This window comes from Fonsecaea erecta (genome assembly GCF_001651985.1).
Source record: "Fonsecaea erecta strain CBS 125763 chromosome Unknown Scaff2, whole genome shotgun sequence".
Classification (NCBI taxonomy): Eukaryota; Fungi; Ascomycota; class Eurotiomycetes; order Chaetothyriales; family Herpotrichiellaceae; genus Fonsecaea; species Fonsecaea erecta.
This window is the reverse complement of record NW_017387245.1, coordinates 2,842,614-2,868,053: the sequence shown is the minus strand read 5'-3', so window position 1 is coordinate 2,868,053 and position 25,440 is coordinate 2,842,614. Positions and strand designations below refer to the sequence as shown.

At 53.4% G+C, this 25,440-nt stretch overlaps 7 protein-coding genes across 7 annotated transcripts; 3 read left to right on the top strand and 4 right to left on the bottom strand.

Moving 5' to 3' along the window:
- Positions 1 to 82: 82 nt before the first annotated feature.
- AYL99_02791 (hypothetical protein) lies at positions 83 to 2,612 on the bottom strand (the record flags this gene model as incomplete). The annotated part of the gene is made up of 5 exons (XM_018834307.1): positions 83 to 356; positions 412 to 2,155; positions 2,209 to 2,289; positions 2,389 to 2,412; positions 2,480 to 2,612. The coding sequence occupies 5 exons, from the start codon at positions 2,610 to 2,612 to the stop codon at positions 83 to 85; spliced, it is 2,256 nt and encodes a 751-aa protein (XP_018696931.1).
- Positions 2,613 to 4,217: 1,605 nt separating this feature from the next.
- Positions 4,218 to 6,072, top strand: AYL99_02790 (hypothetical protein; the record flags this gene model as incomplete). The annotated part of the gene is made up of 3 exons (XM_018834306.1): positions 4,218 to 4,610; positions 4,662 to 5,792; positions 5,851 to 6,072. The coding sequence occupies 3 exons, from the start codon at positions 4,218 to 4,220 to the stop codon at positions 6,070 to 6,072; spliced, it is 1,746 nt and encodes a 581-aa protein (XP_018696930.1).
- Positions 6,073 to 6,606: 534 nt separating this feature from the next.
- On the bottom strand, positions 6,607 to 6,954 carry AYL99_02789 (hypothetical protein; the record flags this gene model as incomplete). Its single annotated transcript, XM_018834305.1, has 1 exon — positions 6,607 to 6,954. One exon carries the CDS (start codon positions 6,952 to 6,954, stop codon positions 6,607 to 6,609), a length of 348 nt encoding a protein of 115 aa, XP_018696929.1.
- A 1,846-nt stretch (positions 6,955 to 8,800) lies between these two features.
- Positions 8,801 to 9,271, bottom strand: AYL99_02788 (hypothetical protein; the record flags this gene model as incomplete). The annotated part of the gene is made up of 1 exon (XM_018834304.1): positions 8,801 to 9,271. The coding sequence occupies one exon, from the start codon at positions 9,269 to 9,271 to the stop codon at positions 8,801 to 8,803; it is 471 nt and encodes a 156-aa protein (XP_018696928.1).
- A 1,019-nt stretch (positions 9,272 to 10,290) lies between these two features.
- Positions 10,291 to 15,898, top strand: AYL99_02787 (hypothetical protein; the record flags this gene model as incomplete). The annotated part of the gene is made up of 14 exons (XM_018834303.1): positions 10,291 to 10,555; positions 10,604 to 10,728; positions 10,784 to 11,038; positions 11,099 to 11,196; positions 11,249 to 11,571; positions 11,620 to 11,753; positions 11,783 to 11,841; positions 11,912 to 12,141; positions 13,011 to 13,155; positions 13,221 to 13,370; positions 13,437 to 13,652; positions 13,719 to 13,915; positions 14,760 to 14,900; positions 14,955 to 15,898. The coding sequence occupies 14 exons, from the start codon at positions 10,291 to 10,293 to the stop codon at positions 15,896 to 15,898; spliced, it is 3,282 nt and encodes a 1,093-aa protein (XP_018696927.1).
- Positions 15,899 to 16,650: 752 nt separating this feature from the next.
- On the top strand, positions 16,651 to 20,829 carry AYL99_02786 (hypothetical protein; the record flags this gene model as incomplete). Its single annotated transcript, XM_018834302.1, has 5 exons — positions 16,651 to 16,707; positions 16,764 to 16,789; positions 16,857 to 16,914; positions 16,975 to 17,418; positions 17,467 to 20,829. 5 exons carry the CDS (start codon positions 16,651 to 16,653, stop codon positions 20,827 to 20,829), a joined length of 3,948 nt encoding a protein of 1,315 aa, XP_018696926.1.
- Positions 20,830 to 21,521: 692 nt separating this feature from the next.
- Positions 21,522 to 25,430, bottom strand: AYL99_02785 (hypothetical protein; the record flags this gene model as incomplete). Its single annotated transcript, XM_018834301.1, has 1 exon — positions 21,522 to 25,430. The coding sequence occupies one exon, from the start codon at positions 25,428 to 25,430 to the stop codon at positions 21,522 to 21,524; it is 3,909 nt and encodes a 1,302-aa protein (XP_018696925.1).
- Between the last annotated feature and the right edge of the window lie 10 nt (positions 25,431 to 25,440).

Here is a 25,440-nt window from a genome sequence, read left to right as displayed (position 1 = left end):
GTCTATTCGTCACAACATGATTCCTATGTTTCCGCCAGTTGTCACTCGCACTACCTGTGAGCGGGATAGGTCGCTTGCAAATTCAGTCCACTCTTAGGACTCTGGCACCTTTTCTGGCACCAGCCTTCCGCTTCTTCTTGTGACCCTTGTCGAAGGCCATCGCACTTTGGTGATCTCGCCCCACATTATCCAAAGGCTTGACCTTGTAGATCCGGATGATCCAGTTCTCACTTGTAAAGGCTTCCTCGAGCGTACTCAATTCCGGACCCTGTGCAGGAAGAGAAGAGCCACGGACGCGGTCTTGTGCCTGGCCTGCTGGGAACAGGTTGTTGTAGTTGTAGTACGACATTTTGTACCTGTGACCCGCGTAAGTTAGTCGGACCTTTTGACGGGACAAATAACAGCACATACATTAGGGAATTCTTCATCGTTGGTGTGGCTTCCTCGTCGACCCTGTATTCGCCACGCGCGGTGAAATAGTCTCGCTCCTTTACCTCTTCCGGCCAGATACCCTCGGCGATCCTCACCATCCACAGGAACTTGTTGATATCGTCACCGCTGTATCCCAGCAACCCTCCAAAAACAACCAGAACATAATCGACGTCGTGCTGGCGAAGTATGGGGTAGCTGACTTCCTCTCGGGAGCTCATGGCCTTCCCAACGGTGGCAATGTGCGTGTTGTTCCAAGTGTTGTTGTCCACTAATGTCGGCCGATCAGCCATACCTCCAATCTGATATCCATAATCCCACCATGACATGATCTTTGCGTCTTGAGGCGTGTTTTGCCGTAACCAGTAATATGCTTCTCGGTAGTCATCGATGATATGTTGAGATCCATCCGGTAGTCTTGAGGCCAAAACGACCGAAGGGGATGAATACGCATTCGAAGTAACCCACGTACAGTGAGCGACAAACAGGAGCAAGAAACCAGTGACCATTGACGTAATCATCGACTTCGACACAATAGAGTAGATGCCAATTAGGGGATTTCTGGTAGACCGCAGTGACGGGTTTGCCGAAATTTTGCTGGCCTTAACAGACCCGTTGCTACCGTCGGTCGAATTCTCGGCAGGCGTCGGCAGGTAGAGGTAGGTGTCGAGTATATGTGAAAGGGCGAGTGCAGCAGCGCAGCACACTACCGGGGTCAGTGTAAGCATGAGACGAACCATGACTCCTGCAAAGTAGCTGGCAAGAACGGCGTAGATGACGACAAAGACATGCTCATCTTTGAGGTTGCGGAAGCACATGTAGACTCCCGCTGGGAATAGCCAGATGAGCATGTTAAGGTCGAAGAAGAATGCGGGCCAGGCGGTGGGCTGATGCTCTGAGACGGACGCGATAATGGGGATGTGAATCTTCGCATATCCTGTGTCCCAGAGAGAATAGAATCGGCCGCTCCAAGGTGCAATGGTCCCCGAGACTGTGAGAGTCACGAGAGCCAAAAACATAACAGCAAAGATTGTTCCACCCAGGGCAACCAGCAGTGTCTGAAACTGCTTACCGGGGAGTTGCTCCCGGAGGAAGTTGAAGAACCCAACCAACTGCAACAAACCGAAAATACCCAACGCTGCCATGTGATCACTGCTCCTGACTGGGAGGAATCCCACGAAGGGAACCTGCATGCTTGCCAATGTTCCAAGAGCATACCAGGTGGTGTAGCTGATATAAAGTCTGGAGCTGTATCGGCCCATCAAGATGAGGACGAAAGCATGAAGGGGAATCAGGTTCGTAATGAAGACGTAGCCACCCCATGCAGACACCATGTATCCGTAAAACAAGGCCGCCAAAGCTCCCCACATGATAGATCCATTCTTGACAGCCTTGATCCAGAGAAAAAATGTGAAGACAAGGAGGAAAATAGCAATGGCCTCGTTGTCATAACTCCCTGCGACCGATCTCGAAATGTAACCTGGACTGATACCCATGAAAATGGCAGCCAAAAGACCTGCAGATGGCGAGGACGACATTTCGGACGTCAAGAGGTACATTGCAAGCGCGGTGAGGCCAGAGAAGCCCGGAGCGAGGAGGACGCAGATGTTCCGTATGTCGACAGGAAGGGACAGAAGCCGGAGGATGTGATATATAACGCCAGACGTGACCATCAGGCCCGGATAGAGCGTTCCACCAGTGACGCGACCAAGAGGGTGCCATGTTCCTTATAACCTATTAGTATATCCAATATTTTCTCGTCGAGGGCGGTGTCCGTACGGTCATCGAACCAATCCCAGAAGCTGTAGAAGCCATTCTTCACAAGATACTTCGTTGCCCGAAAATTGAACCATGGATCGACTATTGAAGAGTGTCAGGAGCAGGCTCAGGGGATCATCCGTCTGCTTTCTTTCGCAGACTGGATACGCAGTTGAGGAAGCTGACATGGGGCCTACTGACACTCGTGGATAATGCTTTCAAAACCTGAGCACCATAGTCAGTCAACTGTTTCCCGAAAGATTGTGGTGTTGAGTCTACGCTTTGCACGTACGAATTACACTGAACAATCGGGCAGACACTGCGGCGGCTGCAATTGTCACTAGAATAATAACTCGAAGGAGTCCCCTGGTGTTTTTGCTGGTGCTTCCACGGAGGAAAGGGTCAAGAGGCGTGGAGGCAGCCATGACGGCCACGGGGAGAAAGAAGGCAAGATGAAAGAGAAAGGTGTGTGCTTGTGAAAGTCCTCTCGCTATGGAAGAAAGTGCCTTGGAGGTCGCGGATTGTCGATTGCGCATACGTCTCCAAAAGCCCATTTCGGACCATTTGGTTGCCGCCTTAGGGCCCTGAAGACACCCTGTCGGTCTTTTTCGAACCGAGAACCCGGAAAGGGAATTTCATTTTTCCGCAAGGAGGACTTCATGTTGCGCCGGTTCGCAGTCTCTGCGAGGTGCCCAGTACCTCATACACATACATATGATTTGAGTCGCAGGGACAACTTACTGTTTCTCTTGTACTAGCCGAGACCTGTGCATGCACTTTTGTGGGCGGCCGCCGTGTTTGACCGCATATGGTGGCGTTTTCAAGCGTGTCCTCTAATCAGTCTCCCTTGGCCGTTTGGTATCACTCCCAAAATCTCTCCTCAGCCGTCTCATGGGTCCTCGCTTCCGCATCAGAAACCCTCCCAAGTAATCGACTCCATTGCTTCTGCTCTCGCGAGGCACCCGAACAGCCGATAAACGGGCATGCCAAGAAATTAAGGCCCGAAGCGTTGCTACATGCGGTGCGAGTAAGTTCTTTAGCGTTGTCGGTCTTTGCTTCAGGCTCTTCCGCCCCCTTAGCACAAGATCTGCAAAGGACAGATCAACATGGCAAATGCTGGTGCATAATTTCAGCTCCTGTGACTTTTTGCCCAGCAAAGTCAAGTGTCAAGCTTCGGAACTTACCAATCACCTGGGCTTTTCGGAATTCGGGCTCCAAAAGGCCTCTTTTCAGTCCTCCCTCGCTTCTTAGTGGGCGACAACGGCGTACTCGGTACTTCGCGACTGCTACTGCGCTCGTCCTGTTTGGATCAAGCCATCTCCAAGCTTTACTATGCCTTCTCCATGATTGGATCGGGAACAAAAAGCTTCAAATTTCGATTTCTCTCCACGGCGTTGCTCGTCGTTCCATCTTGCTTGTGGGTGCTTGGTCTTGCTTGGTCTTGCTTAGCTGAGCTTCCCACCGATGGTGACGGCACAGGCAGCCCCTGGGCACGTGCCCCGGTCCGGATAACTGGCCTGTCATAAGCTTCCACGGATGTCGGTAAGTCACACTCCCGCAGCATACCATTTCGAGTAAGCGACATGCCCTGACTGTGCGACCAGAAGAGGCCCAGCCCATCATACAATCTTAGTGGGCTCTGTCGTCGATCCCCAGCAAGAGCTCCAAGCATTTTCCAAGCCATGCGAGCTCCCCAAGAGCATCACGAGGACCGGATGTCGACCAAGACTATGGCTCTCATGGTGAGTCTGAGGTATTGTCATTCCTGGTCGATGTTTTGTGTATCAATCTCGTTGATAGCACAAGGCTTTACCTTGCCTTGCAGACATGCCACGATGGCCCACGGCAAACACACAAGCGAGGCTTATGTGGGTTCCGAGTGTTCCGGCTAACTCAAGAAACCAATCTGACTGTCTCTGGCAATCTGTCGGTTGGCTTGCTGTCCATTTTCATTCTTATACCCGGTGCCTCTTCAAGCATCTAATCATGCCTCATCGACCATCTTATCATGCTTCAACGATTATCTTATCATGCGCTCCTTTCTGTTCTTCACAGCTCTCCCTTTTTCCTGGGTCGCTGCATTCTCGTTTAACGCGTATGATCTGGGCTTTCATGGCACATATCCCCGCCAGCATTTCCACTCGGTCGATTTCGAGCCGCCGGCGCTCAAGATAACACAATGGGATTCCCGGTGCGACTCTGGGAATCTCTTCCTCACTCCAAGGGGACCCTTAGTGACCGGAGCGGCACGAGGCCCAATTATCTTAGATGCGACAGGCAACTTGATCTGGATGGAAAACAATAAATTTGAGCAAGCCATGAACCTCAATGTACAGCAGTACAAGGGCGAGGACTACTTAACCTTTTGGACGAAGATCAAGAAGACCAGCCACTCAAAGCATTCCAAAAAGTCTTATGTGCTGGTAGGACCTGCCCTCCTTTTAGGTTCATGGGATACATTACTAATGTTTTAGCTTAACTCTTCTTACGAAGTCGCCCATCGCATACATGCGCGTGGCGCCGGTCTCAAGGGCGACTCGCATGAGTTTCGCATCACTCCACAAGGCACTGCGCTCATAACGATATATCACAAACACCAAGCAGATTGCACGGAGTTAAGGCTGGGCAAGAGTTGCTGGATTCAGGATGGCCTGTTCCAAGAGATCGATATCGAGACGGGGGCTCTGTTGTTCGAATGGCGCGCCACAGATCACATCCGGATGAAGGATGTGTTCAGCAGGCCTTCACGCAAGGATGGACACGGCAAGTCCAAAAAGGACGCTTTTGACTTTTTCCACATCAACAGTGTCGACAAGACTGACTCCGGAGACTACATCATCTCGGCCCGTTACATGCACGCCATTGTGTGTATCAGTTCGAAGACAGGCGACATCCTGTGGCAGCTCGGCGGCAAGAACAATGATTTTGAAGATCTGAACGGGGCAACCAACTTCGCCTGGCAACACCATGTGACATGGCAGGGTAACAACACGATATCCATCTTCGACAACCACGCCAACAATGTCTTCCACAGCCCATCCAAATATAGCAAGGGCATGATCATCCAACTTCACATGGAGAAGATGACTGCCACTCTCATACGGGCATTCGCCCACCCGAACAAGATCCTCAACGTGTCCCAAGGCTCAGTACAGTTGGTCCCGGAGAGCGGTAACGTGCTCGTTGGATTCGGCAACTCGCCCACCTTTGTCGAGTACTCGGCGGATGGCAAAGTGCTTTGCAACGCACACTTTGCGCCCCAAATCTTGTATGAGATCATTGACTTCGGGTTTGTAAAATCGTACCGCGTTTTCAGGCATCCATGGGTGGGGAGGCCGAAGACGCCGCCAGATGTGAAGGTGAAGCGTGGCAAAGTATATGTTAGTTGGAATGGCGCCACTGAGGTTACGGGGTGGAGGTTGGAGACGGCGAAGACGCTGGAGGCCCAGGACCACGAGTTCGCGACGATCCAGGAATTGAGGCGTGACGGGTTCGAGACGAGCTTTGCGCTTCCCAAGAACCATGGATATGTGAGGATCGCGGCGCTGGACGCCGCAAATGGGGTCATGGCGTACTCGGCGGTGGTCAAGACGCCTTCGCCTTCTGTAAGCCCCAGCCTAACCTTGCCGTTCGTCTTGTCCCCAATGCTGATTCTGCCTACAGCTCGCACTCTGGTCGATCTTCTTCCTTATCTTCGGCTGCGTGGTCCTAGGGTGTGGCCTGGGGGGTTTGATTTTCTTATATGGCAAATTCCCCGAACTTCCCCGTCCTCCCAAGCTGTCCGGCTTCAGAGCTCGCCTGGGCGCCGCCGTGGCAGGCAGTCGGGAGCACAACGAGGAATCTGCGGAATCTGAGCCTTTGTTATTGGATGAGCGGGAGCCTTAAGCGACGGTCCTGTTGCGGCATTTTTGTACAATACCCCCTTTTTCTTACCTTCGATCTTACGCTGATATTGACGGTAATGATCAGAGGCGACTATTCTTGGATAATTGGGCTGAAATCCGACATTTTATAGGGCTTTTATCACTTTGTGAAGGCGACAGGCCCGGAGAAGCACCAACGGGTGTTTTCTTTTGCACGCACTCCTCCTAGTACCTGAAAGTATCGGTTGGAGGGCAACACCGAAGATAATGAGATGTGTGGATGCGCGACTTCGATGAGGAAACTCGCATTGGCGTGTGTGGAATACTATAATAATATCTCCTAACCTTCAGCCGAGAAATCCCATGGCCTCTTCTCGAGTCTCCCGTGGCATTTCACCAGAAAACTTGATTACCTGGTCGCCATCATGACACACATATACACGGCTGCATCCCCGCTTTCCCTTTCTTCAGCTCACCAGGAGTTGCATGAATGTGGCTCGCCAGAAAGCAAACCCGATACCCCCAGAGAACTGGTCGGCGAACCGATTGAAATCTTTCAAGAGCCCTTGTTCAAGGTGATGGTGAAGTCGCTCAGGTCGTAGTCCTGCGCGTCGAAATTTCCGAGCGGCTTTTGGTCGCCGCTGAACTGCTGTGACATGCCTGTCTGCTCGGGCTTTCGCACCAGGACTTTGGTTCCGGACGGACTGAGCAGGGTGAAGGTCGCGCCCTTGAAGTCTCCAATGGACACGGTGTTGCCCGTGACCTTGCCCGGGTAGGCCGGATTGTTGGGTTTGAAGAGGTCGCGGACGTTGTGGGGTTTGCCGTCGATGGGGACGTCTGCCGTCGTGAGGTGCTGATCTGCGGTGACGGAGTTGTACAGTTTGACTCTCACGGTGGTCGACATTGTGGCTGCTTAGTGGGTGGGTCGGTCGTTGATAGATACGATTTGAAGATTGTCTCGTGTGATCTGGAGATGGGGCCTGTGGGTGGGTTTGTAGTTCTCTTTGATCAATGCTTGTTTGACTTGTCCCTAGAACGCAGGCCAGAAGAATATTTATATAGTCCTGATCGAGGGCAGCACCGAGGGCGAATGCTCTGCTCCTTGTCGTATAGGAGCTTGCTTTTAGGGTGCATGTTTCCTCCATCATATCCGAGTGAGTTCCCGGGTTCCTAGCTGTCTAGTTCTTTCCATCCACCACGCTCGGCCATGTGCTGTGGTGTGTTGCAGTCAGGTCAGCCACCGTCGAGAGACAATGGAAGTTCGGCTTAGACTGCAGATGGGCATTGGATCTAGACCGCCTTCCACTGTAAATACGAGCTGCTGGTGCGATCATCACGTATATCAATGTCCAAACCCTGAACCTTCACAGCTGCGAACACGAGCGCCTCGAGAACCCGTGTCGGCCGTGGAGTGAGGCAGAGCTGGGGACTAGTTGAACGAGGTCTTCGAGCAATGGGAGGTCAATGCGGTGGAAGCAGATTCACAAATGCCATCTCCATGGATTAACGCTGATGCTCCACCTCAGCCAGCCCTTCCCCGCGAGTCTCCAATCGCGGTTGAGCTCAGCTGCCCTCTTGTTCGTGTGGCTTGGTTCGATGAGGATCTAGAATCCACGTCTACACATGGTTCGAAGGCTGCTTTTCTTCAGCTTCACACCGGTTTGGCTGGACGGTATTGCGTCCGGAGTGCATGCTAGAGGTAGACGAATCAGTCGAAAGTGGTAGGCTGGCCTGCTCTGACTGACTGGGCTGTGAGAGCTGAAGAGGTTGTTGGATGGGCACGCTCACGACTTCCCCGAGCTGCACCAGCCCTGCAAGAGATATGTGTTATTCGATCAAGCTGGAGAAATGCGACGAGGGGTTGCACGACATATCGGAAAGAAATGACGTGCGAGGAGGTCAGTGCCATCACCAAATTTGACGAGTTTTCGGCTTCCTTCCACTGCTTCAGGGGCGACAGCCTCGCCTTGGCAACAGTGGCGTATAGGAACCATTACTATCCTGGCGTTTCGGGCAAATGCCGTTGTAGTGTCTCTATTTAAAGGATCTCGATGCCAAAATGAACGTCACTTGGAGTGGCGTCGAGATCAGCCTCCGTGCAAAGTCAATGTTGACAATATGTGCCGCGTCAGAGCTCATCCTTTGTCGAGTAGAGAAGTCCATATCACGGCCAAAAAAAGGCGTGGATAAACGGAACACACAAACATCGGCCCAAGCTCAGAGCAGGAAAGAAGGTCTGTGGCCCAAGGGCATCAGCGTCCGTACCAGCTGGGAAGGGCTTGAATGAGAGAGGGGCTGTCATGGAGGAACGGGTCGAGTGCGAAAATTCCGCAGCGATGTTCTTCTATATCCAAAACACGTGTAATACAGCAGAATGGCTGACCAAGAAGCCCCCATCTGCCGGGACATCATTGCCTGAAAAGGCTTGCGATGTTCTGAGCCTTTTGGAGGTCGAGAGGTGTCCGCTCATCTTGGCAGATATTCAAGTAACGCAAGCTCAAGCGAGATGTCTAACCTCTGGCTTTCCAACTGTCAATCATGATCGACCACTGTCGTCCAGCCTGACACCCCGACACCTGCACTCGGGGTAAGTGACACTAGTCGGTGTCTGCCTCTGGCAGTGGAATGCCTCTATTGACATATATTGACATATGCTGTGTATCTCAAATCTGAAGTGTGTCGAGTGCGTTCTGCGGCATGAAAAGTCTCGACGTCGAGTAGATGCAAGGTGGACAGCTCGAGAGTTGTGATCATTCTTCGTTGGACCATTTGTCGAGCCATGCCACAATATCCGCCTTGTCTCCCTCCGTAGGCTTCCTCTCCGGCTCGTCCTCCCAGTCCAACAACTTGTCTGCTCCGGACTTCTCTTTTGTCTTCCGGTTTACCACTTTGCCTTTCTTGTCCACGTTGGTGCCCGAGGTAGTATCGACCGAGACTTCAGGAATCGTCTCCAGGCTCGTCGACTCGATTCCACGTATCACGTTTGGTCCAACTTTGGCCTTCTGCATGTATTCTGCTCGAGCCTGTTCGCCTTCTCGCAGCGCCTTGGGGCTCATCCACCACTTGAAGAACTCTTCGATTTTCGGCCTGGCCATGAAATAAATGAGGACAATCAGGCATAGGTAGAAATAGTCTTGCTTGTCCAGTTGGCCTTTTTGCATGTACCGCTGGATAGGATTAAGACGCGACAGGTCCGAGGGGGCAGGAACGTATTCGACCATGGTGCAGGCTCGACAAACGGAGAGTCGGCTATTCCTGCGGATTCTGAGGTGCTGCGCTCTGCTCTCTGGGATGAGGCTCGTTCGAATACAGAGGAGTAAAGGACAACGGAGAGGCGACAAAAGTGAAAAGTAGTTCTTTTATCGACAACGCGCGGTATTTTCGTGGTCTTGGTGAGGGCCGTTCGAGGACCCGTAACTCCGCGCCAGCCGAAGAATTATTTAGGAACCTGCGGATCAGAAATGACGAGGTGGCTCAAGCCCGGGCCAAGCCGCTCGTCCACCACAGATCTTCAACTTTCTTTGCATCCCGCACTTCGATTTCTTTTCTCTTGCCTGGCTTGACAATGTTCTGTCATACCTAGAACGGGTGCAGAATCCCAGAATCAGACAGGTAGGTCCTGCAGGAGGCGATTTGCAGTGCACCCTTCTGATGAGAGAGCCTCCCTGTTCGCCTCCAGCAGCTGCCCTGGTGCCGTATCACCAATAGAATTCCCGTCGCACCGACTCCGCCGGGGGTTCACTATATCGGCAGAACACTGTGGAACGCTGATGAGGAAAGGGGGTTGAGCCAAGAATAGTGGGCGTTTGCTGTGTATATCCCCCGTCTGCTACCTTGGCGTCGTTCATGTCGCCAGCAAAGAAGAGCCAAATGGCGTGTAGAACCGACGACGCAGGCGGTCTCAGATGGAATTACGTTGAATATGTTGCATATGTTGGGCATCATGGATAGTGCCCCTTCGAACTACCCACAGTGGCTGCACCACTGTTACAATGCACCTGGAGGGAACGGATGCACCTGCCCGTGCCACTGGGCCCAGAGCATCGGTGTGCAGTCCCAGAGACTGGCAATCTGCATGTCTAACAAACAATCCTTGCGTTTGAGGTCCTCGGGGTGTGTGGGAGATGCATGTTGTTGGTTCAACCCCCAGTAACATGGGCCGGCTTTATGAAAGGATGCTCGCCCTGCAAAGTGACTCCTTTGTCTTCGTCAGGTCCCTTCATCTCGACCACTCCCGACCATGTTCTCCCTGTTCTTCTCGTTTTGCTGCAGAGGGCAATTCGCACCGCTGCTCCTCCTGGTTCTGTCCCTGAGTGATGGTTTGACTGCTTTTCAGATCACTGGTGCACTGGGGGGCGTCAATTCGACTACAGGAGCACGACCTTTGCGATACGAGATCCATGACTTTGCAAACTCAGGCCCGGCTTTTGATTTGTTCATCCTCGCCTTGATAGATCTCCAAAGCGTGAACCAGACAGAAGAGCTGTCTTACTTCCAAGTCTCAGGTCAATAACGAGCAGCCATTGTTTGCACACATGTTGACCAAGTGGCAGGCATTCATGGTTTCCCTCGAATCCCCTGGGACGGTGTCTCGGGCACCGGTAGCTATCCAGGATTTTGCACGCACGCTGCAACTCCCTTTCCAACCTGGCACCGACCGTATGTGGCACTGTTCGAGGTAACTCTCATCTTTCATGTCAGTACTTGAGGTGCTGCTGACCAGCGCTCTACAGCAATTGATCTGGCAGTATGCGCAAGGCATTGCTAGCCACTATCCCGATGATCAACGTGACGAATATTCGAGTGCGGCACTCAGTTTGCGGGTTCCTTACTGGGACTGGGCTGTTTATCCAGCATTGCCTGACGTGGTCTCTGAGCCTCAAATCTCCATCAACACTCCGAATGGGTGGCAGACAGTAAACAATCCTCTCTACACCTATGTTTTCCAGTCAGATGCCGCAGGCAATGGGTTTCCGCTCTCCGATCCGGTAGGACCTGCCCCATCTCTTTGGACACTCGACAATGTACTGACCACTATGGACATGTAGATGGCCAACTTTTCTGAAACCGTTCGCTGGTGGAGCCCAGACACAAAATCTAGCAATCAAAGCGCAGCCACTGCGGCGTTGCTGGCCAACGCTCCTGCGTGAGTCTGTCAAATCTCGAGGGCTAACAAGCGTTGACGCACCGTGTTCCAGAATCCAAGCATTGACGTATCTAATGTTCACGTCTGTGACGAATTACACCACGTTCTCATGCACCTGGCCCGGTGGGCAATGGTTAACAGCGAACAATATCGAGTCCATTCACAACAGCATCCACAACAGCATAGGAGGGTATGGTCACATGCAATTCCCAGAAGTCGCAGGCTTTGACCCTTCGTTCTGGTTGCATCATGCCAACGTCGATCGTTTGTTCGCCATGTGGCAAGCGCTGTATCCGGACAGCTACATTCAGCCGACCGTGAATGCATATGGATCGTACTACGAGAATGTTGGGTTTGTCGATTCGGGAACAACCGGTCGGTGTCACCCGAACCGCAGACGATGTGGAAACTAACAGATTATAGCTTTGGCGCCCTTCCATTCTGATGATGGCAGCACGTTGTTCACCTCTGATGACGTCCGCAGTACGAGGACATTCGGCTACAGTTATCCGGAACTCCCAGACTGGGAGATGAGTCCAGATGAACTAGCTAACAACGTACGAATTGCAGTCAACTCGCTTTACAGCCCTTCATCAAATGGTACAATCAGCAGCTCAACGCGAAAGAACAGGCGAAGATCCTCGAGTATAGCCGAGAGTTTCAGTCATGTTTCGCTTGATTTGGTGAGGCAGCTCCGTGTTAACAACCTCAACAGACAGTGGTCGATCAGCGTGCTTGTGGATCGGTTCCCGCTGAACACGAGCTTCTGCATTGACTTCTTTATGGGGGATGCTCCTGACGAAGTGTCCGCCTGGCCCGCCGCACCCAACCTCATCGGCACATATGCTCAATTCAACCCCGCCAATGTCACAATGCTCCATCCCAACGGATACCCTGAAGGGCAGGTCCGTGGGGAGATCTCCATGACTCATACACTGGCAGCAGGTGTGTCGAGAGGTGTTCTTCGAGATCTTTCGCCGCGGTCGGTTGCTCCCTTGCTTCGGGATGCCTTGAATTGGAAAGCTCGAACTCCGGCTGGTGACGAAGTGCCGATTTCTGCACTTTCTGGACTTTCCATATCAGTCTCCACGCGGCCAGTGGTTCCTCGTAACACGAAAGACGCTTTCCCGGTGTACGGAGCAGTGCAATGGCTTCCCTCCGTTACAGAGGGGAAACCATGCGGCGGACCGCCGCCACATGTACAGGACATGTTCTGAATTCGGCTGTAGGCTGCCATGCCGCAGCTTCCATGTCCATGACTGTTTCAATTCATGTTCGGCCACAGTTCCTGCACAAAGCAATTCGTCTCGGGTTCACTAGGGTGTACGGTCGGCATATGTCCTCGTTACCATTCTCTCGACCTTCGTCTTGACGGCATCGTGTTCAGTCTTTCGTCTGGAGAAGCGGAGTCGCTTGAAATTGCGTGGTGGATCATCAAGATTGACCCAGTTGAAAACTGGCTAGCATTCCCCTGGTGCTACTTGTCGGCTATTGGCTCTACGCGTCACTTTTCAAATAATAGATGCAATCTGGACTTTTTCGTGATCTCGGCTTTCTCCTCGCAGAGGCAAAGAAATTTCTAGGCGGAAACAATGGGGCTGGTTATTTGCTGGTGACTTTGTGCATTCTTCTCGCGCTTTTTTCCTTTGCTGTCGTTCTTTGGATATACCTCTTGATAGGCGTGTTTTGAGACCGCCGTCCATTCGTTTTGGATTTCCGTTTATTCTAGATTCTATCACTTGACATTTGTCCTTGACATTCCATCTGCAATTCCTGCTGGTCGAAGCTGCAAGTGCTGATCCGTACCGTACCAGCTCAGTTGTCAACCCTACCGGCGAAAATGAGGCTGTCAGGGAAGCTGCTCTTGCTGAGCGCCTCACTCATTACCCATGCCCTTGCACAGGCGAGGATCGCATTTACTTCTGTCCCTGCCTTGGTAGTTGCCGGGCAATCCTATAAGTGCGTACACGCTATTTCGCAGAGGCAACGGGGAGTATAGCGTGCTGAAAATCCGAGCTGCTTAGTATTTCGTGGGCTGGCGGAGATGGTTCACCTGTCACAATAACGCTGCGAGAAGGAGATCCGAATGACCTCAAGACGATTGCGACGCTGGCCGATGGCGTAACCGAAGATTTCTTTGTCTGGGATGTCTCGAAGAGTTTGGCGACCGCATCGTATGTGGTTTCTCCCCATGTACCCACAACCCACAAGTTCAACTTGCTGATGGACGCCAACCGCAGGGACTACGCACTTCAGATCACGCAGGGACAGGACTCGATCAACTACAGCGGCTTGTTCTCGATCGCGGATGGGAGTGGCACGTCGACCATCTCGTACTCGGGTCTGAGCACAACGACGGGCGCCACGAATGCCACCACCAGCGTGATCAGCACCACGAGCACTGCAATCGCTTCGTTGGGGAAAAGCACCATAATTCCCAGCAACACGACTTTCAGGTGAGTTCGTCATCCTACAGCTCACTTGTCGAAGTCCCAAGAGACTGAGTTTGACCTCACTGATAGCTCTGCAACCCTGTCGGCTACCACCAGCACGAGCTTTATTCCCGCCGTGACCCAACACATGACCTCCACTTCCGCTTCCTCTAGCAGCGAGAGCCCACCGAGCTCCACGTCAGCTGCTCCTACGGCGGCGGCGACGACAAGTGTGCCGGACGCTGGGGCAGCTGGGCAGCTGGGCAGCTCTGCTGCTTTGGTGCTAGGTGTGTTCGCTGCTGTCATGTTCTTAAGTTGATTAAAAGGACCCTCGTGTAGTTTCTTGGACTGAGGAAATTTGCGAGGCTACTAGAGCAAGGCGTCCGGGTGGAAATACGGAATACTCTGTAGATGAAATGTGTCTTCATCAACTTGGTACCACTCTCCGGAGTTTTGGACAGTGCGTTACTTGGGTTTTTTTGGGCGTGTCCATTTTACCCCTGGCATTAGTGTTGATCTGCTAGGCATCTCGACCCCGAAAAGGCTTAGGGGAGAGACAAGCCCTGAGGGGCGGTTGAGGGAAGCCAGCCCTCATTCGCTCGGCGCGGTTCCCAACGCGTGGGTGGCCCGGGTTTGCCTGTCGACACGTCCCCCCGGCTGCTAAGCTGCTAGGCTGCCCGAACCTCCCGGGCGTTGCTGACCCGGCCATCTCCACCGACCCAAACGGCTGATCTCAAACAAATAATGCCATCATCACAAATCCGAGAAAGGAGTCTCTCTCAGTCTGTACTTTCCGCTGATAAATGAGAGATATTGTGTCCTTGTATGGTCGCGTCGCTTCCACGAAACAGTCACTTGTCCTGGCGCTCCGAGTCCGGGGACATCCATCGCAGTCGCCATTGTTGCCGTTACACCTGCCTCGAATTTCTAGGCACCCCTTCTGCCAGTTGTGAGATTGCAGGTGACTGATCAAGGCGTGTCATGAGGAGGAAGTCACGTCTCTCGAGAAGTTCCGCGACTCCAATAGACGCAGGACTGGAGAGTGGTCTGAGTATGTTACTACCTGCATCAGAACTACAGCTGCACCGACTAGACAGTCCCTGGATGACGCTGACTCAATTTTTACACCAGGAACGTCGTCATCCGCCCATGCTGATGTGAATGTGACATCGACTATGCCCGAAGTGAATGGCGTGCTCAAGGAGCAGAACCAGCCAGATGGGGGACGCTCTGCCTCGGGTCGAGTATCCAGTGCTTCCATGATGCGTTCTGGTACGTTCACCGCCTGTGTATATTATCCCGCTCTTTCCGCTGACCAAGAGCCAGTTCTATCGTCTTCAGACTCCTCTCCCTCTGAATCCGTGCCCTGGTCATCGGCCATCGGTCACGCCGGCACTGGGAAGTCAGGCAGAGTAATTGAGCGACTTCAAGGAGATATTGACCGTCTACGCCGCGAGAAACAACTGCTCAAGACACGGCTTGAGGAAGCAGAGAAAGAGAATGAGACCTTGAAGACACGGAACCAATCACTGCAGGATCGGACGAGCAACTACGAGCAGTCTCACGAAGCGAGTCTTCGGCAGCTGACACGGAGAGAGAGACAAGTCGAAGAGCTCCGAGAAGAGCTGAGGAAAGAAAAATTGAAGACTGCAGCGGCAGAGGCTCAAGCCGTGGCCGCGACCTCGAATGAGGAGATTTGGAGGGACCAAGCCAGCCAGGCGAAGTCTCTCGCTGTTCAGAAAGAAGTCGAGTACGAAACCGTGGTCGCCTGTCGAAAGGTGGACTACGATCGACATCAAAGTGGGTTGGAAAAGATCAAGGGCAGTTTTGACGCTCTGCTACGACGACAGCAGGATGATTTGGAAAAGCAGAAGAAATTGGAGATCATTGCCGAGCAGCAACGCCAGACCATTGCCCAGCTCGAGGAGCTGACCAAGCGACTGACGTCGAATTTCAAGGCCTACAGAAATGAAGTCGACGCCGCCATCTCCGATCTTCGCCAGGCTGCGAACAACAACGACCAAGCATTGACTCAGAAGTTAGATGAGATGGCCGAAGTGACAGGCCGGATGCGATGGGTCATGAAGCTTGAAGATATTGTGAATCACAACCATCACGATCCCGTTCAAGGCCAAGCACAGCACTCACGAAGAGATCACGTCTCGAGACCGCCTTCGGCCCACGAAGAACCTTTGAAGAGAAGCCGCAGCCCCACGAAGAATGTGCTCACGAAACACCGGCGGAAAGATTCAGCAAAGGCCTCGAGATGACGATTCGTCTGAGATTAAAGTGTTGCACAGAATTTGACATGACTATACGAAGTGATGACAGCAACATACATAGAGCAGGCTCTTAATAGACAGCACCTGTTCCCACCACCCACCAGTCAAACCATGAAGAGTTCGCTCACCAAGGATTGTGCTTTGAGATTTACACGTGATCGTAGCGGTGCTTGACGGACTCTTGTCTGACAAGCAAACGGCAGCTTTATTTGCCTTGGCGGCATCGCTCCTCTGAGAGGCAAACAACGGTGTAGAATGGCCTGGGGGAGCCTGCATGGATAGTACAGGAGCAACGGATGGACACCGGCAATGCGCAGCATGAAAGGCGAGCGACGCCCGTCCATTATAACCATCCTTGCTTCGCACATCCAGGGAAGCATTCATTCTATTTCTTCACCTCCTTCTCCTGAATGCTTAGCGACGACAACATCCACCACCCGCAGCTTGGCGCAAGGCTGAGATACGAGATCTGGGTGCTATCGGCGAAAGGTTTCTCCGAACTGCGGCAGTCACATCTTCGCGCATTCACCGATCCTGCTCCAACCAACGACGAGCTGCTGTCCCTTTCTGAACAGGGTCCTGTTACCCCTGGCAGCATATCGTTCGTGTAACTCCTCCGGCCCAGGACAAATACCGATGCTCGCTTGACTCCTCATCTCCTTCCAAACCACTCTTTCCTGGCCGCAGGGCCGTGGAAACACCCTCGACGGGGTGCGGTGTGGGAGTGCTCACTTGAGGAAATGGCGGCGAAGAAGACGATCATTCTGAGGTCGCTCCATGAATATAGCGAACTGGCAGTGAGTTTGGGCTTCAAGGTTATCGCGTTCCTTCCTTCACTGACACTTTCCTCAAGTCGACTGAGCTGATCCAGAATGACAAGTACACCTTCCCGTCCCTCAAAATTGACCGCAAGTTGCAGTCTCAGTAAACTGACCGTCTGATATAGGGACGCTCGTGGTGGCCCTGAGGCGGCGGCATTCTTCTATTTTGATGCTCCCAACCAGGTCGGTAGCTCTCGAAGATCTGGTGAGATCGGAATGCAGCTGATAGTTGACATTCTACAGGTATTCTGTGCAGACGTCGACCGACATGATCAGCACTCCATGTCGCAATTTCTTGCTCGTATGGCTGGTTACATCGAGCATCATGAATCGAATCAACCCGGGTTTGACGATGAGCCACGAATTCGTCCAGTGGAAGGTACGGTGATGCCAGACATCATCCCAGAAGAATACGACGTAGAGAGCGCCGAGAAAAATGTTCTATTACAGTATCAGTCGGACGAGGAAGCCGATGATCACTATGTGCTGGACGGATTGGTTCATCTGACCACCTATTGGCAGCCTGCGAACGGGAACATCGGCATTCTTCCACCTATGTACGCAAAAGACATCACACAGTCGACAGGCTCCTCTCTTTTTGCTGAAGAAGCTGAAAAGCGATACCGGATCTTCCAAGGAGACTTCAAACTGGCCCGCGAAAAGCTCCTGAGGCTCGAGCCACTACTCGTATGCCACCTCCATGACTGCGATGTTCGTCACTGATATTGTTCCCAGGTAATCATTGATAAACAGTCCGGCAACAAACCGCTCTCGGCAACTGGCAACCTCCTCATCTGGCCACCAAATAACCCAGATTCCAGGATAGAATTTGTGAGCATGGGCGCCGATCACCCAGGCTACCAACGCGTAATCGTCAACAGACTGGAACGAAACCTCTACAGGAAAGTCATTGGAGAGCTTCGTGTATGGGATTCGGAGAGGAGGGAGTTCCACACACCTCGCAATCTCCAAAAAGACCATAAGCCCACAGCTACGTTCCAAGCCTCCAAAATCTGGGACACCGAGGTCTATAAGAGCTTTGGAGATCCACAGAATATGGATCCTATCATCACATCCAACTCAACCTCAGCAGTCAACGCGGGCTCCGTTCCGACCCAAACACCCTCTGATGCGAGAATCGCCGCCTGGTCGAAAAACATTGAGCAATCAGCAAATCCGAACGTCGCCCCCGATGCACCGATTGAATCTGGACCACCGACGCGCCGCAGAGTTGCAATAGAGTCAGACAGCGAGGATGATGAGCCATCTGTCCCTGTTCCTATGCCGAAATCCGTCGCCTCAGCTGCTGAAAACGTCACAGAAAACCGGTCAGTTCTGCCGTCGGAGGACGAGGACTTGATGGAAGCCGAAAGCGGGGCGCCTCAGATACTGGGATCTCTTGTGTCTGCGCGTCTGGCTGGCAACGACGACATATTGTTCGATCTATCAGAAGAAGTTGACATGGACCAAGCTACAAGGGGGCCCCAAGCGCAATCTGAGGCTCTTTCGGCTCTTTCGCACGGAGATCATGGGGGTGAGATACCTACAGCATTGTATCAAGAGGCCTCGCCTGGACACCAAGAAGATCACGACAATGGAGGCGAATCAAACGAAACAGTCGACACATCTCCGTTTCAATCCCATGCAAGTGCCAGTAGCGAAATCAAGTCCTCTCCTCAAGTCGAAAAACCGACGGAAGCTCAGGAGACTTCGTCCTCGGCTACAGATATTGCGTCTATGACTCCGGAGGCCTCGAGTGTTGCACCTTACAGACGACCTGCTTTCCATCCTGGTGGGTACGGGCATGTACGGTATAGCCGAGGGCAGAGAGTTCCGCGTGGCTATCGCGGACGGACGTACACCCGTCACCACGGGGACGGACGACCTGGGGCTAGTCACACTTACGACCACATTGAAAGCCAGCGCCCTGTGCAACCGGAGGGATTTTGGGCATGGGAACAAGCAGGAGAGTTCTATCAGCGAGGAACTGGAAGGCCCCGCTGGAACTACTCCGAGGGGGCGTCGAGGAGCCGTGGCTTTCGAGGTCAACAATCGCGATCCACTTACAGCCCTCTCATCGACCTGAGGACCCCTGCTAGTATTGGCCATCCTCCCACTGTGCCACCAGACCTGGAATGCAACGTAGTGCTTCAGGCTACGAACACGACTGATGGTAATCCTAATCAATCGAGCGATCCTGCAGAGCCTCTCCCACCCAAGATTACCCGGTCAGAATCACATACGCACTCCGATGTAATGTCTGGATCCTCTGCTTCGAAATTGGCACGGCTCAGATTCAGCGAAGAAGGATCTGACTACGTTACAACGTTCATTCCGAAAATCGATCAGGATGCCGTGAGAGTAGAGACGCTACAAAAATTGCAAGATGCAATAGCAGCGAACAAAAAGGCGACAGAACGGTCACCCAAACTTCATTCTACAATGCGCCAACAGGGTAAAAATCCTGGAAAGACGTTTGCAAAGCGGGAGACGGACGCGGAGAAGAAAACGCGCATCGCTGCGGCGTTGGCAGACGCATATCCAACCTCGACCAATATCCCACCAAGATCACGAACAAGCTCTTCCAAGCGAGAGCAGATGAGCCCATGGAAGCGACAAGGAGTGGAAAAACAGTCGGCTGAGGGACAAGTGGCACGCGACCTTCGAATTATGCAGACGAAAAAGCTCATCTCTCTCTTGGAGCCAGCGTTTGAGAGTAGCAGAGCTTTTAGCGGCAAGTTGAGGTTTGAGCTGCAATTCGGCCAAGTTCTCGTCACACCGAGGCAGCCATTACGCGACAGCATCTATCATAGTGTTGAGGACTGGTCATCATACTTTGATTGTCATCCTGGAGCAGCGCCGACCCACTCCAGTTTCACCAAGATCTTGACGTCGAACGGTGCAGACATCGACCGTGTCCTCGAAATCAAGGCAAACACTGGGAATGTGATTAGCAAGGGCAAACTTTGGAATGCGTCTCCAGGTCCACAGTCTGTCAGCTACGAATTTCATTGCCAAAGTCGTTTGAACGAGGACTTTCAGATTGTTGTAGACCAATCTGGAAGATACGAATTGAGAAAGGGCCTGGTCACCATCAGTGATGTCAACATGCATGTGCCGGCTCAGGTCTGGGACCTCTCTGCCACGCTGACAGGGCCCTTGAAGTGGCTGGACCCCCCAGAGACCGTCGCTCAGAGTGTCAGCACTTTTGTCGAATCTCTCTATGTCTTGCCAGGGCGTGACAAGCTGATGCTGGTGTTCCGACAGCCCAATGACCTTGAAATCCAGGTTCGCAACCTGGTCGTAAAACGAGATAGCTACCACAGCAGCAGTCTTCCGGATAGCCAAGACATCCTGCTCAAGGTGACAGAGGCAAAGAACCTTCAGTTCCGGGTTCACCCAGAAGATAAGGGACTCTGGCAAGGATACGAAGGCGCCGAAAATGCTTACAAAGACCTTGCAGACGGCGGCCATATTCACTATGAACTGTCGCTTGTTCATAAAGGGATCAATGATGTGCTCACAACGAACGAGGCTCTGGAGATCGGGGAACTTACTGACGCGGAAACCACCGGGAAATCCCTTCTTGATATGACTACCATCCATTCCATGCTCGACATTGCGATCCAAACAGTTTCCAGGATGGATTTCGTCGGTCTGCGAAACTATGGCACCCAACAACGCCTGGCGGACGAGGCCCGAAAACACGTTGAGCAACTCGAAGCAATCCTTGGCCCGAGAGCAAAGACTATCCTTCAGCTTCCTAACGCGAGCCAGGAGCCTTCTCCAGTCCCAAGTCGATCTCAGACGGTTAAGAACAACAGTACGGCTGCCGGCGGAGCCTCGGTGATGCAACAGTACGTTCCTGGTGTGCGCATGAACACAGAGGCCCACGTAATGATTGATGAGTCGGGAAATCGCTACCTGCTGGGCCTGGGTGGTGCGAGAATCCCTCTTGTTGACGATGAAAAACCATCTGGCTCTGGAGAGTCAGTCCAACCGGACGATAGCGCGAGTCAAGCTGGTGGGATGAAGACACACCTGCGGTTTGCGCCGAGAGGGTATAAGCACACCGAGCGACACGCGGGGTTCTGGTAGAAAGGCACCTGATGCAGAGAGCGTGAGAGGCTTCTAGGCATACTCAATCATGATGGAACATGCTTTTGTGGGATCTTCGTTTTCTTTCTGTTTGTACGACTATTGGCTGAAGGTGGGAAAGTTGCTGGTCTCTTGACTGACATGTCACGAATCGAGTACGGGCAATCACTACCAGGCTTGGTGCGACTAGCACATGGAAGGTGTCGACAACAGCCCTTGGAGAAGTATCGAATCGGAGCACAGCAGTGGGTGTGCAGGATAGCACATCAAGCAAGAACTGAACCGGAGCCATGTGGTGTTGGCTGAGTACGAGAACGACGACGAGACTCGCTTCGACAGCAAATGACTGACTACCTCAACATTGGGAGTAAGCACACGTCGACGCCGCATTATTTTTTCTCCTTACGACTGACTGCGCGAGGTATCCATGTACAACAGCAGCAACAGGATTGGGATTGTCTCCGGGCATGCATGCATGTATGTATGCACTGGCTGGCTGGCTGGCTGGCTGGATGGATGGATAGAGTCTTGTTTTGATTGCAGTGACAGAGACAGAGACAGAGTCAGAGGTCGCAAGACACACATGGAGACCAGGCTTTAATTGAGTACAGACACTCCGCCTCATCAATGCCTCGATCGATCGCGTTGATGGAAATCATGGGACTGTCCCATAAAAGGCTGTTTGTCTCTACCTACCTACCTAACTGGCTCTCATAAAGATTCATTGCATTTTCCCCTTCTTCATATTGCGGACTTCCCGACAGCGTTCCTTCGCACTGGGATGCGCCGTCTTTATCGTGGGTATCGCTCAAAGCGTCCCGAAGGCCCCCCTTTCGACCCAGACTCTCCGTGCTCGGTGTCCGTGATTGCAGCGGCGGCGGCGGCGGCGGCGGCGGGGTCTGGAGGTGCTGCTCGTTCTGCTCGTGCTGGTGTACTGCCCGGGCTCGTTGTTTCCGCCGCTTGACCTTGCGCTCCTCGGCGCGCAGAAAGGCGTGGAGGTCGAGGTGGGCGGACCTCTCGGCCCACATGGCGGCGGTCAAGCCCTGGCGGTCGCGGGCCAGGATGTTGACATGGGCGCACTCGCCGACGAGCAGGCGCACGATGGCCAGATCGTTCTGGTGCGCGGCGATGTGCAGCGCCGTCATGCCGCGCTCGTTGACGGCCGTCGGGTCCGCGCCGGCCGCGAGCAGGCGCCGCACCACGGCCACCGAGTGCGACGAGGCCGCCTTGTGCAGGGCCGTCTGGCGCGTGTTCGTCCGCGTGTCGACCGCCGCCCCGTGCGACAGGCACAGTTCCACCAGGGCCAAGTTCCCCAGCGAGGCGGCGATGTGCAGCGCGCGCCAGCCGTGGTAGCCCTGAGCCTCGACAGAGGCGCCGCGGGACAGCAGGAACGCGACGATGTGTTGCTGGTTCTCCTGCAGCGCGACGTGCAGCGGCGGCTGGCCGTCTTCGTCGAGCGTGGTCAGCGAGTCCGGGTTCTGGTCCAGATGGGCACGGACCGCCTGCAGGTCGCCCTGCTCGATCGCCGTGGTGAGTTGATTGGCGCGGCTCGGTGACGTGATGCCTTGGACCTGCCACTCCGCGGCGCGGAGGTACTTGTGGATGTCGTAGTGGGCGGTGAAGAAGGCGACGACGCGCGGGGTGGAGCCCTTCTGGTCCTGCGCGAGGAGTTGTGCGCGTTTGACGGCCGGGTCGGTGTTCTGCTCCAGCAGCGTCCTCACGGTTTCGAAATTGCCCGACCGCACGGCCAGATGGAGAGGGATGTTGTCCCTAAAATCCGTCGCGAGCACGTCCGCATCTCGCTGCAGGAAGAATGCAACTGTCTCGGTGTGCCCGCCTCGAGCGGCACGGTGGAGAGGAGTCCATCGTTCCCGGCCTTTGTGGAACATGCTGCCCCCATTCTCGAGGAGAAAAGCAACCACATCAGTGAAGCCCCCGGTGGCGGCATAGTCGAGCGGACAGAGACGGTCCTTGTCCCTCACGTGGACGACAGCGCCGGCACGCACCAGTAGCTGGGCGATGGGGAGGGAGCCACGAAGAGCAGCAACGTGTAGAGCAGTCGTTCCTTGGTTGTCGGTGGCGCCAACCAATGCTCCTGCGTCGAGAAGGATGGTGACCATTTCTTCGTTTCCTTGCTCCACAGCCTTGTGCAAAGCTGTCAACCCATTGGGGCCGGGGCAGTCGAGTTGATCTCGTCCGTACCTTAGAAGTAGTTTGACCATCTCGAGCTGACCGTAGGAGACGGCGAGGAACAATGGAGTGCTCTGACCGTAGTTCGTGTCCAGGAGATTGGCCCCGTTCGCAATCAGGATTTCCGCGACCTCCTGATGGCCGTAGAAAGCTGCCTCGTGCAGAGCTGTGCTTCCGTAGATGTTACGCGCGTCGAGGTGCAGGTTATGTTGGTTTTCTGTAATCAGGATTTTCAGGAGCTCGGCGAGTCCAAATCTTGCCGCCAGCGAGATTCCAGCACCACCAGAACAGGCCCACGCCCAGGCCTTGTCGTTCCATTTGCCCAGATCCGCAGCTTGAAAATCCAAGACTCGGGCGATATTGTTCAACCAGACGCTGTCGGACAGGAGTGGAAGGGCGAGGTCCTTCAGCTCTTCGGCGGGCACACGGTATGCATGATGGCCCCATTCGAGCGCGGCATACTGTAAGAATGCAAGATCCTCCAGCGCCATTCCGAAATCTTTCCGACTCTTGTAAGGTAAGTCTCTCAACGAATCCAGCATCATGTATTGAAGACACGTCCTCGTGATGAGGAGGTTGGCATCGTTGAAGAGACCGTGGTCGTGGTCACGGAGATACTCCTCTAGCGAGTGATGTACCAACCGTATAATTGAGCTTTCATAGTCTACCTCGACTAGCCCGCAACAGCAGTCTATGAGCGTTCTTACCGAAGGAAGATTGTCCCGGTCGAGATCGCTGTCCTCAGGCCGTAACGCCATGGCGTGCTGTAACTCTGCCACAGTCATAGGCCTCCGAGCGTGAGATACCCACATCAGTGTTCTGAATGCAAGGTCGCGTCTTGCATTGGGCAGGGTAGATATTCTCCGGATGGTTGATTGGAAGGCGTCAGTCAGATCGGTAGAGAGATGGAGTAATGCTCGCCTGACATCCGCCTTGGTGATCTGGTCCAGAATGGTCTTTATCTGAAGGGCAGGTAGCAAGAACATGCCATTTGCGTTCGTGCACAATGTATTCAGGACATGTTCCCTGAGTTTGTCATCCATCAAATATTCGGACTCGGGCTGCTCCTTTATCGCCTGAACCAAAAACTGGCGAATATCGCCGGGATTTGCTACGATATCGATTATCGAAGGGTTGTGAAACCTGGCGATCAGGCTAAGAACATGAGGTCTTAGCGTGGCGAGAACTTTCACTGTGCTCCCAGGTGCATTTCTTATGGCATCAATAACCTCAAAAAAGCCGGAGCGCTGGGTTTGAACATCAGCTTCGTCCAGAGCATCGACTATGATGAAACAATGGCTGAAGGTTGCCACCACTCGACGAATGATGGTTAGCAAGTCGTGAAACCATGTTTGATCTTTGACAGCGTTCCTAGTGCGTTGGTAAAACTCAGCAACAGCGGAAGGGACCACTTCGCCGTGGGAACTGAGTTGGCGTAAAAGCAGTCTTGCAAAGCTGGATGGATTCTGCGACTGTTGGTCTGAATAGTCGTAGTAGTAGAAGGCTATGGCGACCTGTTGGTCTTTAAATCTGGCACGCAGATAGTCGATGACATGAGAGCACAGGACTGACTTGCCCGCACCAGGACCTCCAGCACAGAGAAGATCGTGTTTGGAATCGCTGCTAACCCAGCGAGCGAACTCGGGATGTTCAAGAAACCATCGGCCCGTGCCTTCGGCTCGACGCACTTGCAGATCCCGATGCTTGTGTAGCGACGAGAGAGGAGCCAGCCAGTCCAGGATATCGGTGGTGCGTCTCTCTTGCTCTCTCAGTTCGGCCAGTCGCGTGGCTTGGGAGATCTCATTGACTTCGGTGGCCGTTCTCGCGAGGATCGGAACAAGGCCAATGATTGCCTCGAGTTGACCTGTAAGTTTCGATGACTCGTCCGCAGACCGGCCCATCTGAGCCGACAATTCGCTCATCTTCTTCGAAATCAGGAGCATCTCTTCCAGGCCCTTGGTGGCATCTTCGGAGGCCTTGGACAACAAGGTGAAGCCTTCCATTGTGAAAGCAAACTGAAACGTCTGGGTATATCGTCGAAGGTTGTCCACCATCTGCATGACTTCCCTCTGCTCGAAAGGCCACTTCAACTGGTCAATCGCACGAGCAAGTTTGCCCCCTGTCGAGGGTTTCAATCTGTCGCCAATGCGCTCCATCCGGTGCCGACAGTCTCTGATGGCCTGGGAGAGCACCGACTGGGTGTCGAGAGCTCGACCCTTGATTTTTTCACTCTCCATAAAGTCTCGCAGTCCACTAAGGACTTCACCCAACAGAAGGAGTTCATCATGCAAGTCCCTGATCGTGTTGGTGCGTTCCTTGATGGCACCGACGTACATTGCTATGGTCGCACTGACTTGCAAGGCCAGAGTGACGAGGCCAGCAACGCTGCTGGCGGCGGAGACGCCGTCCATGAGGGGCTGA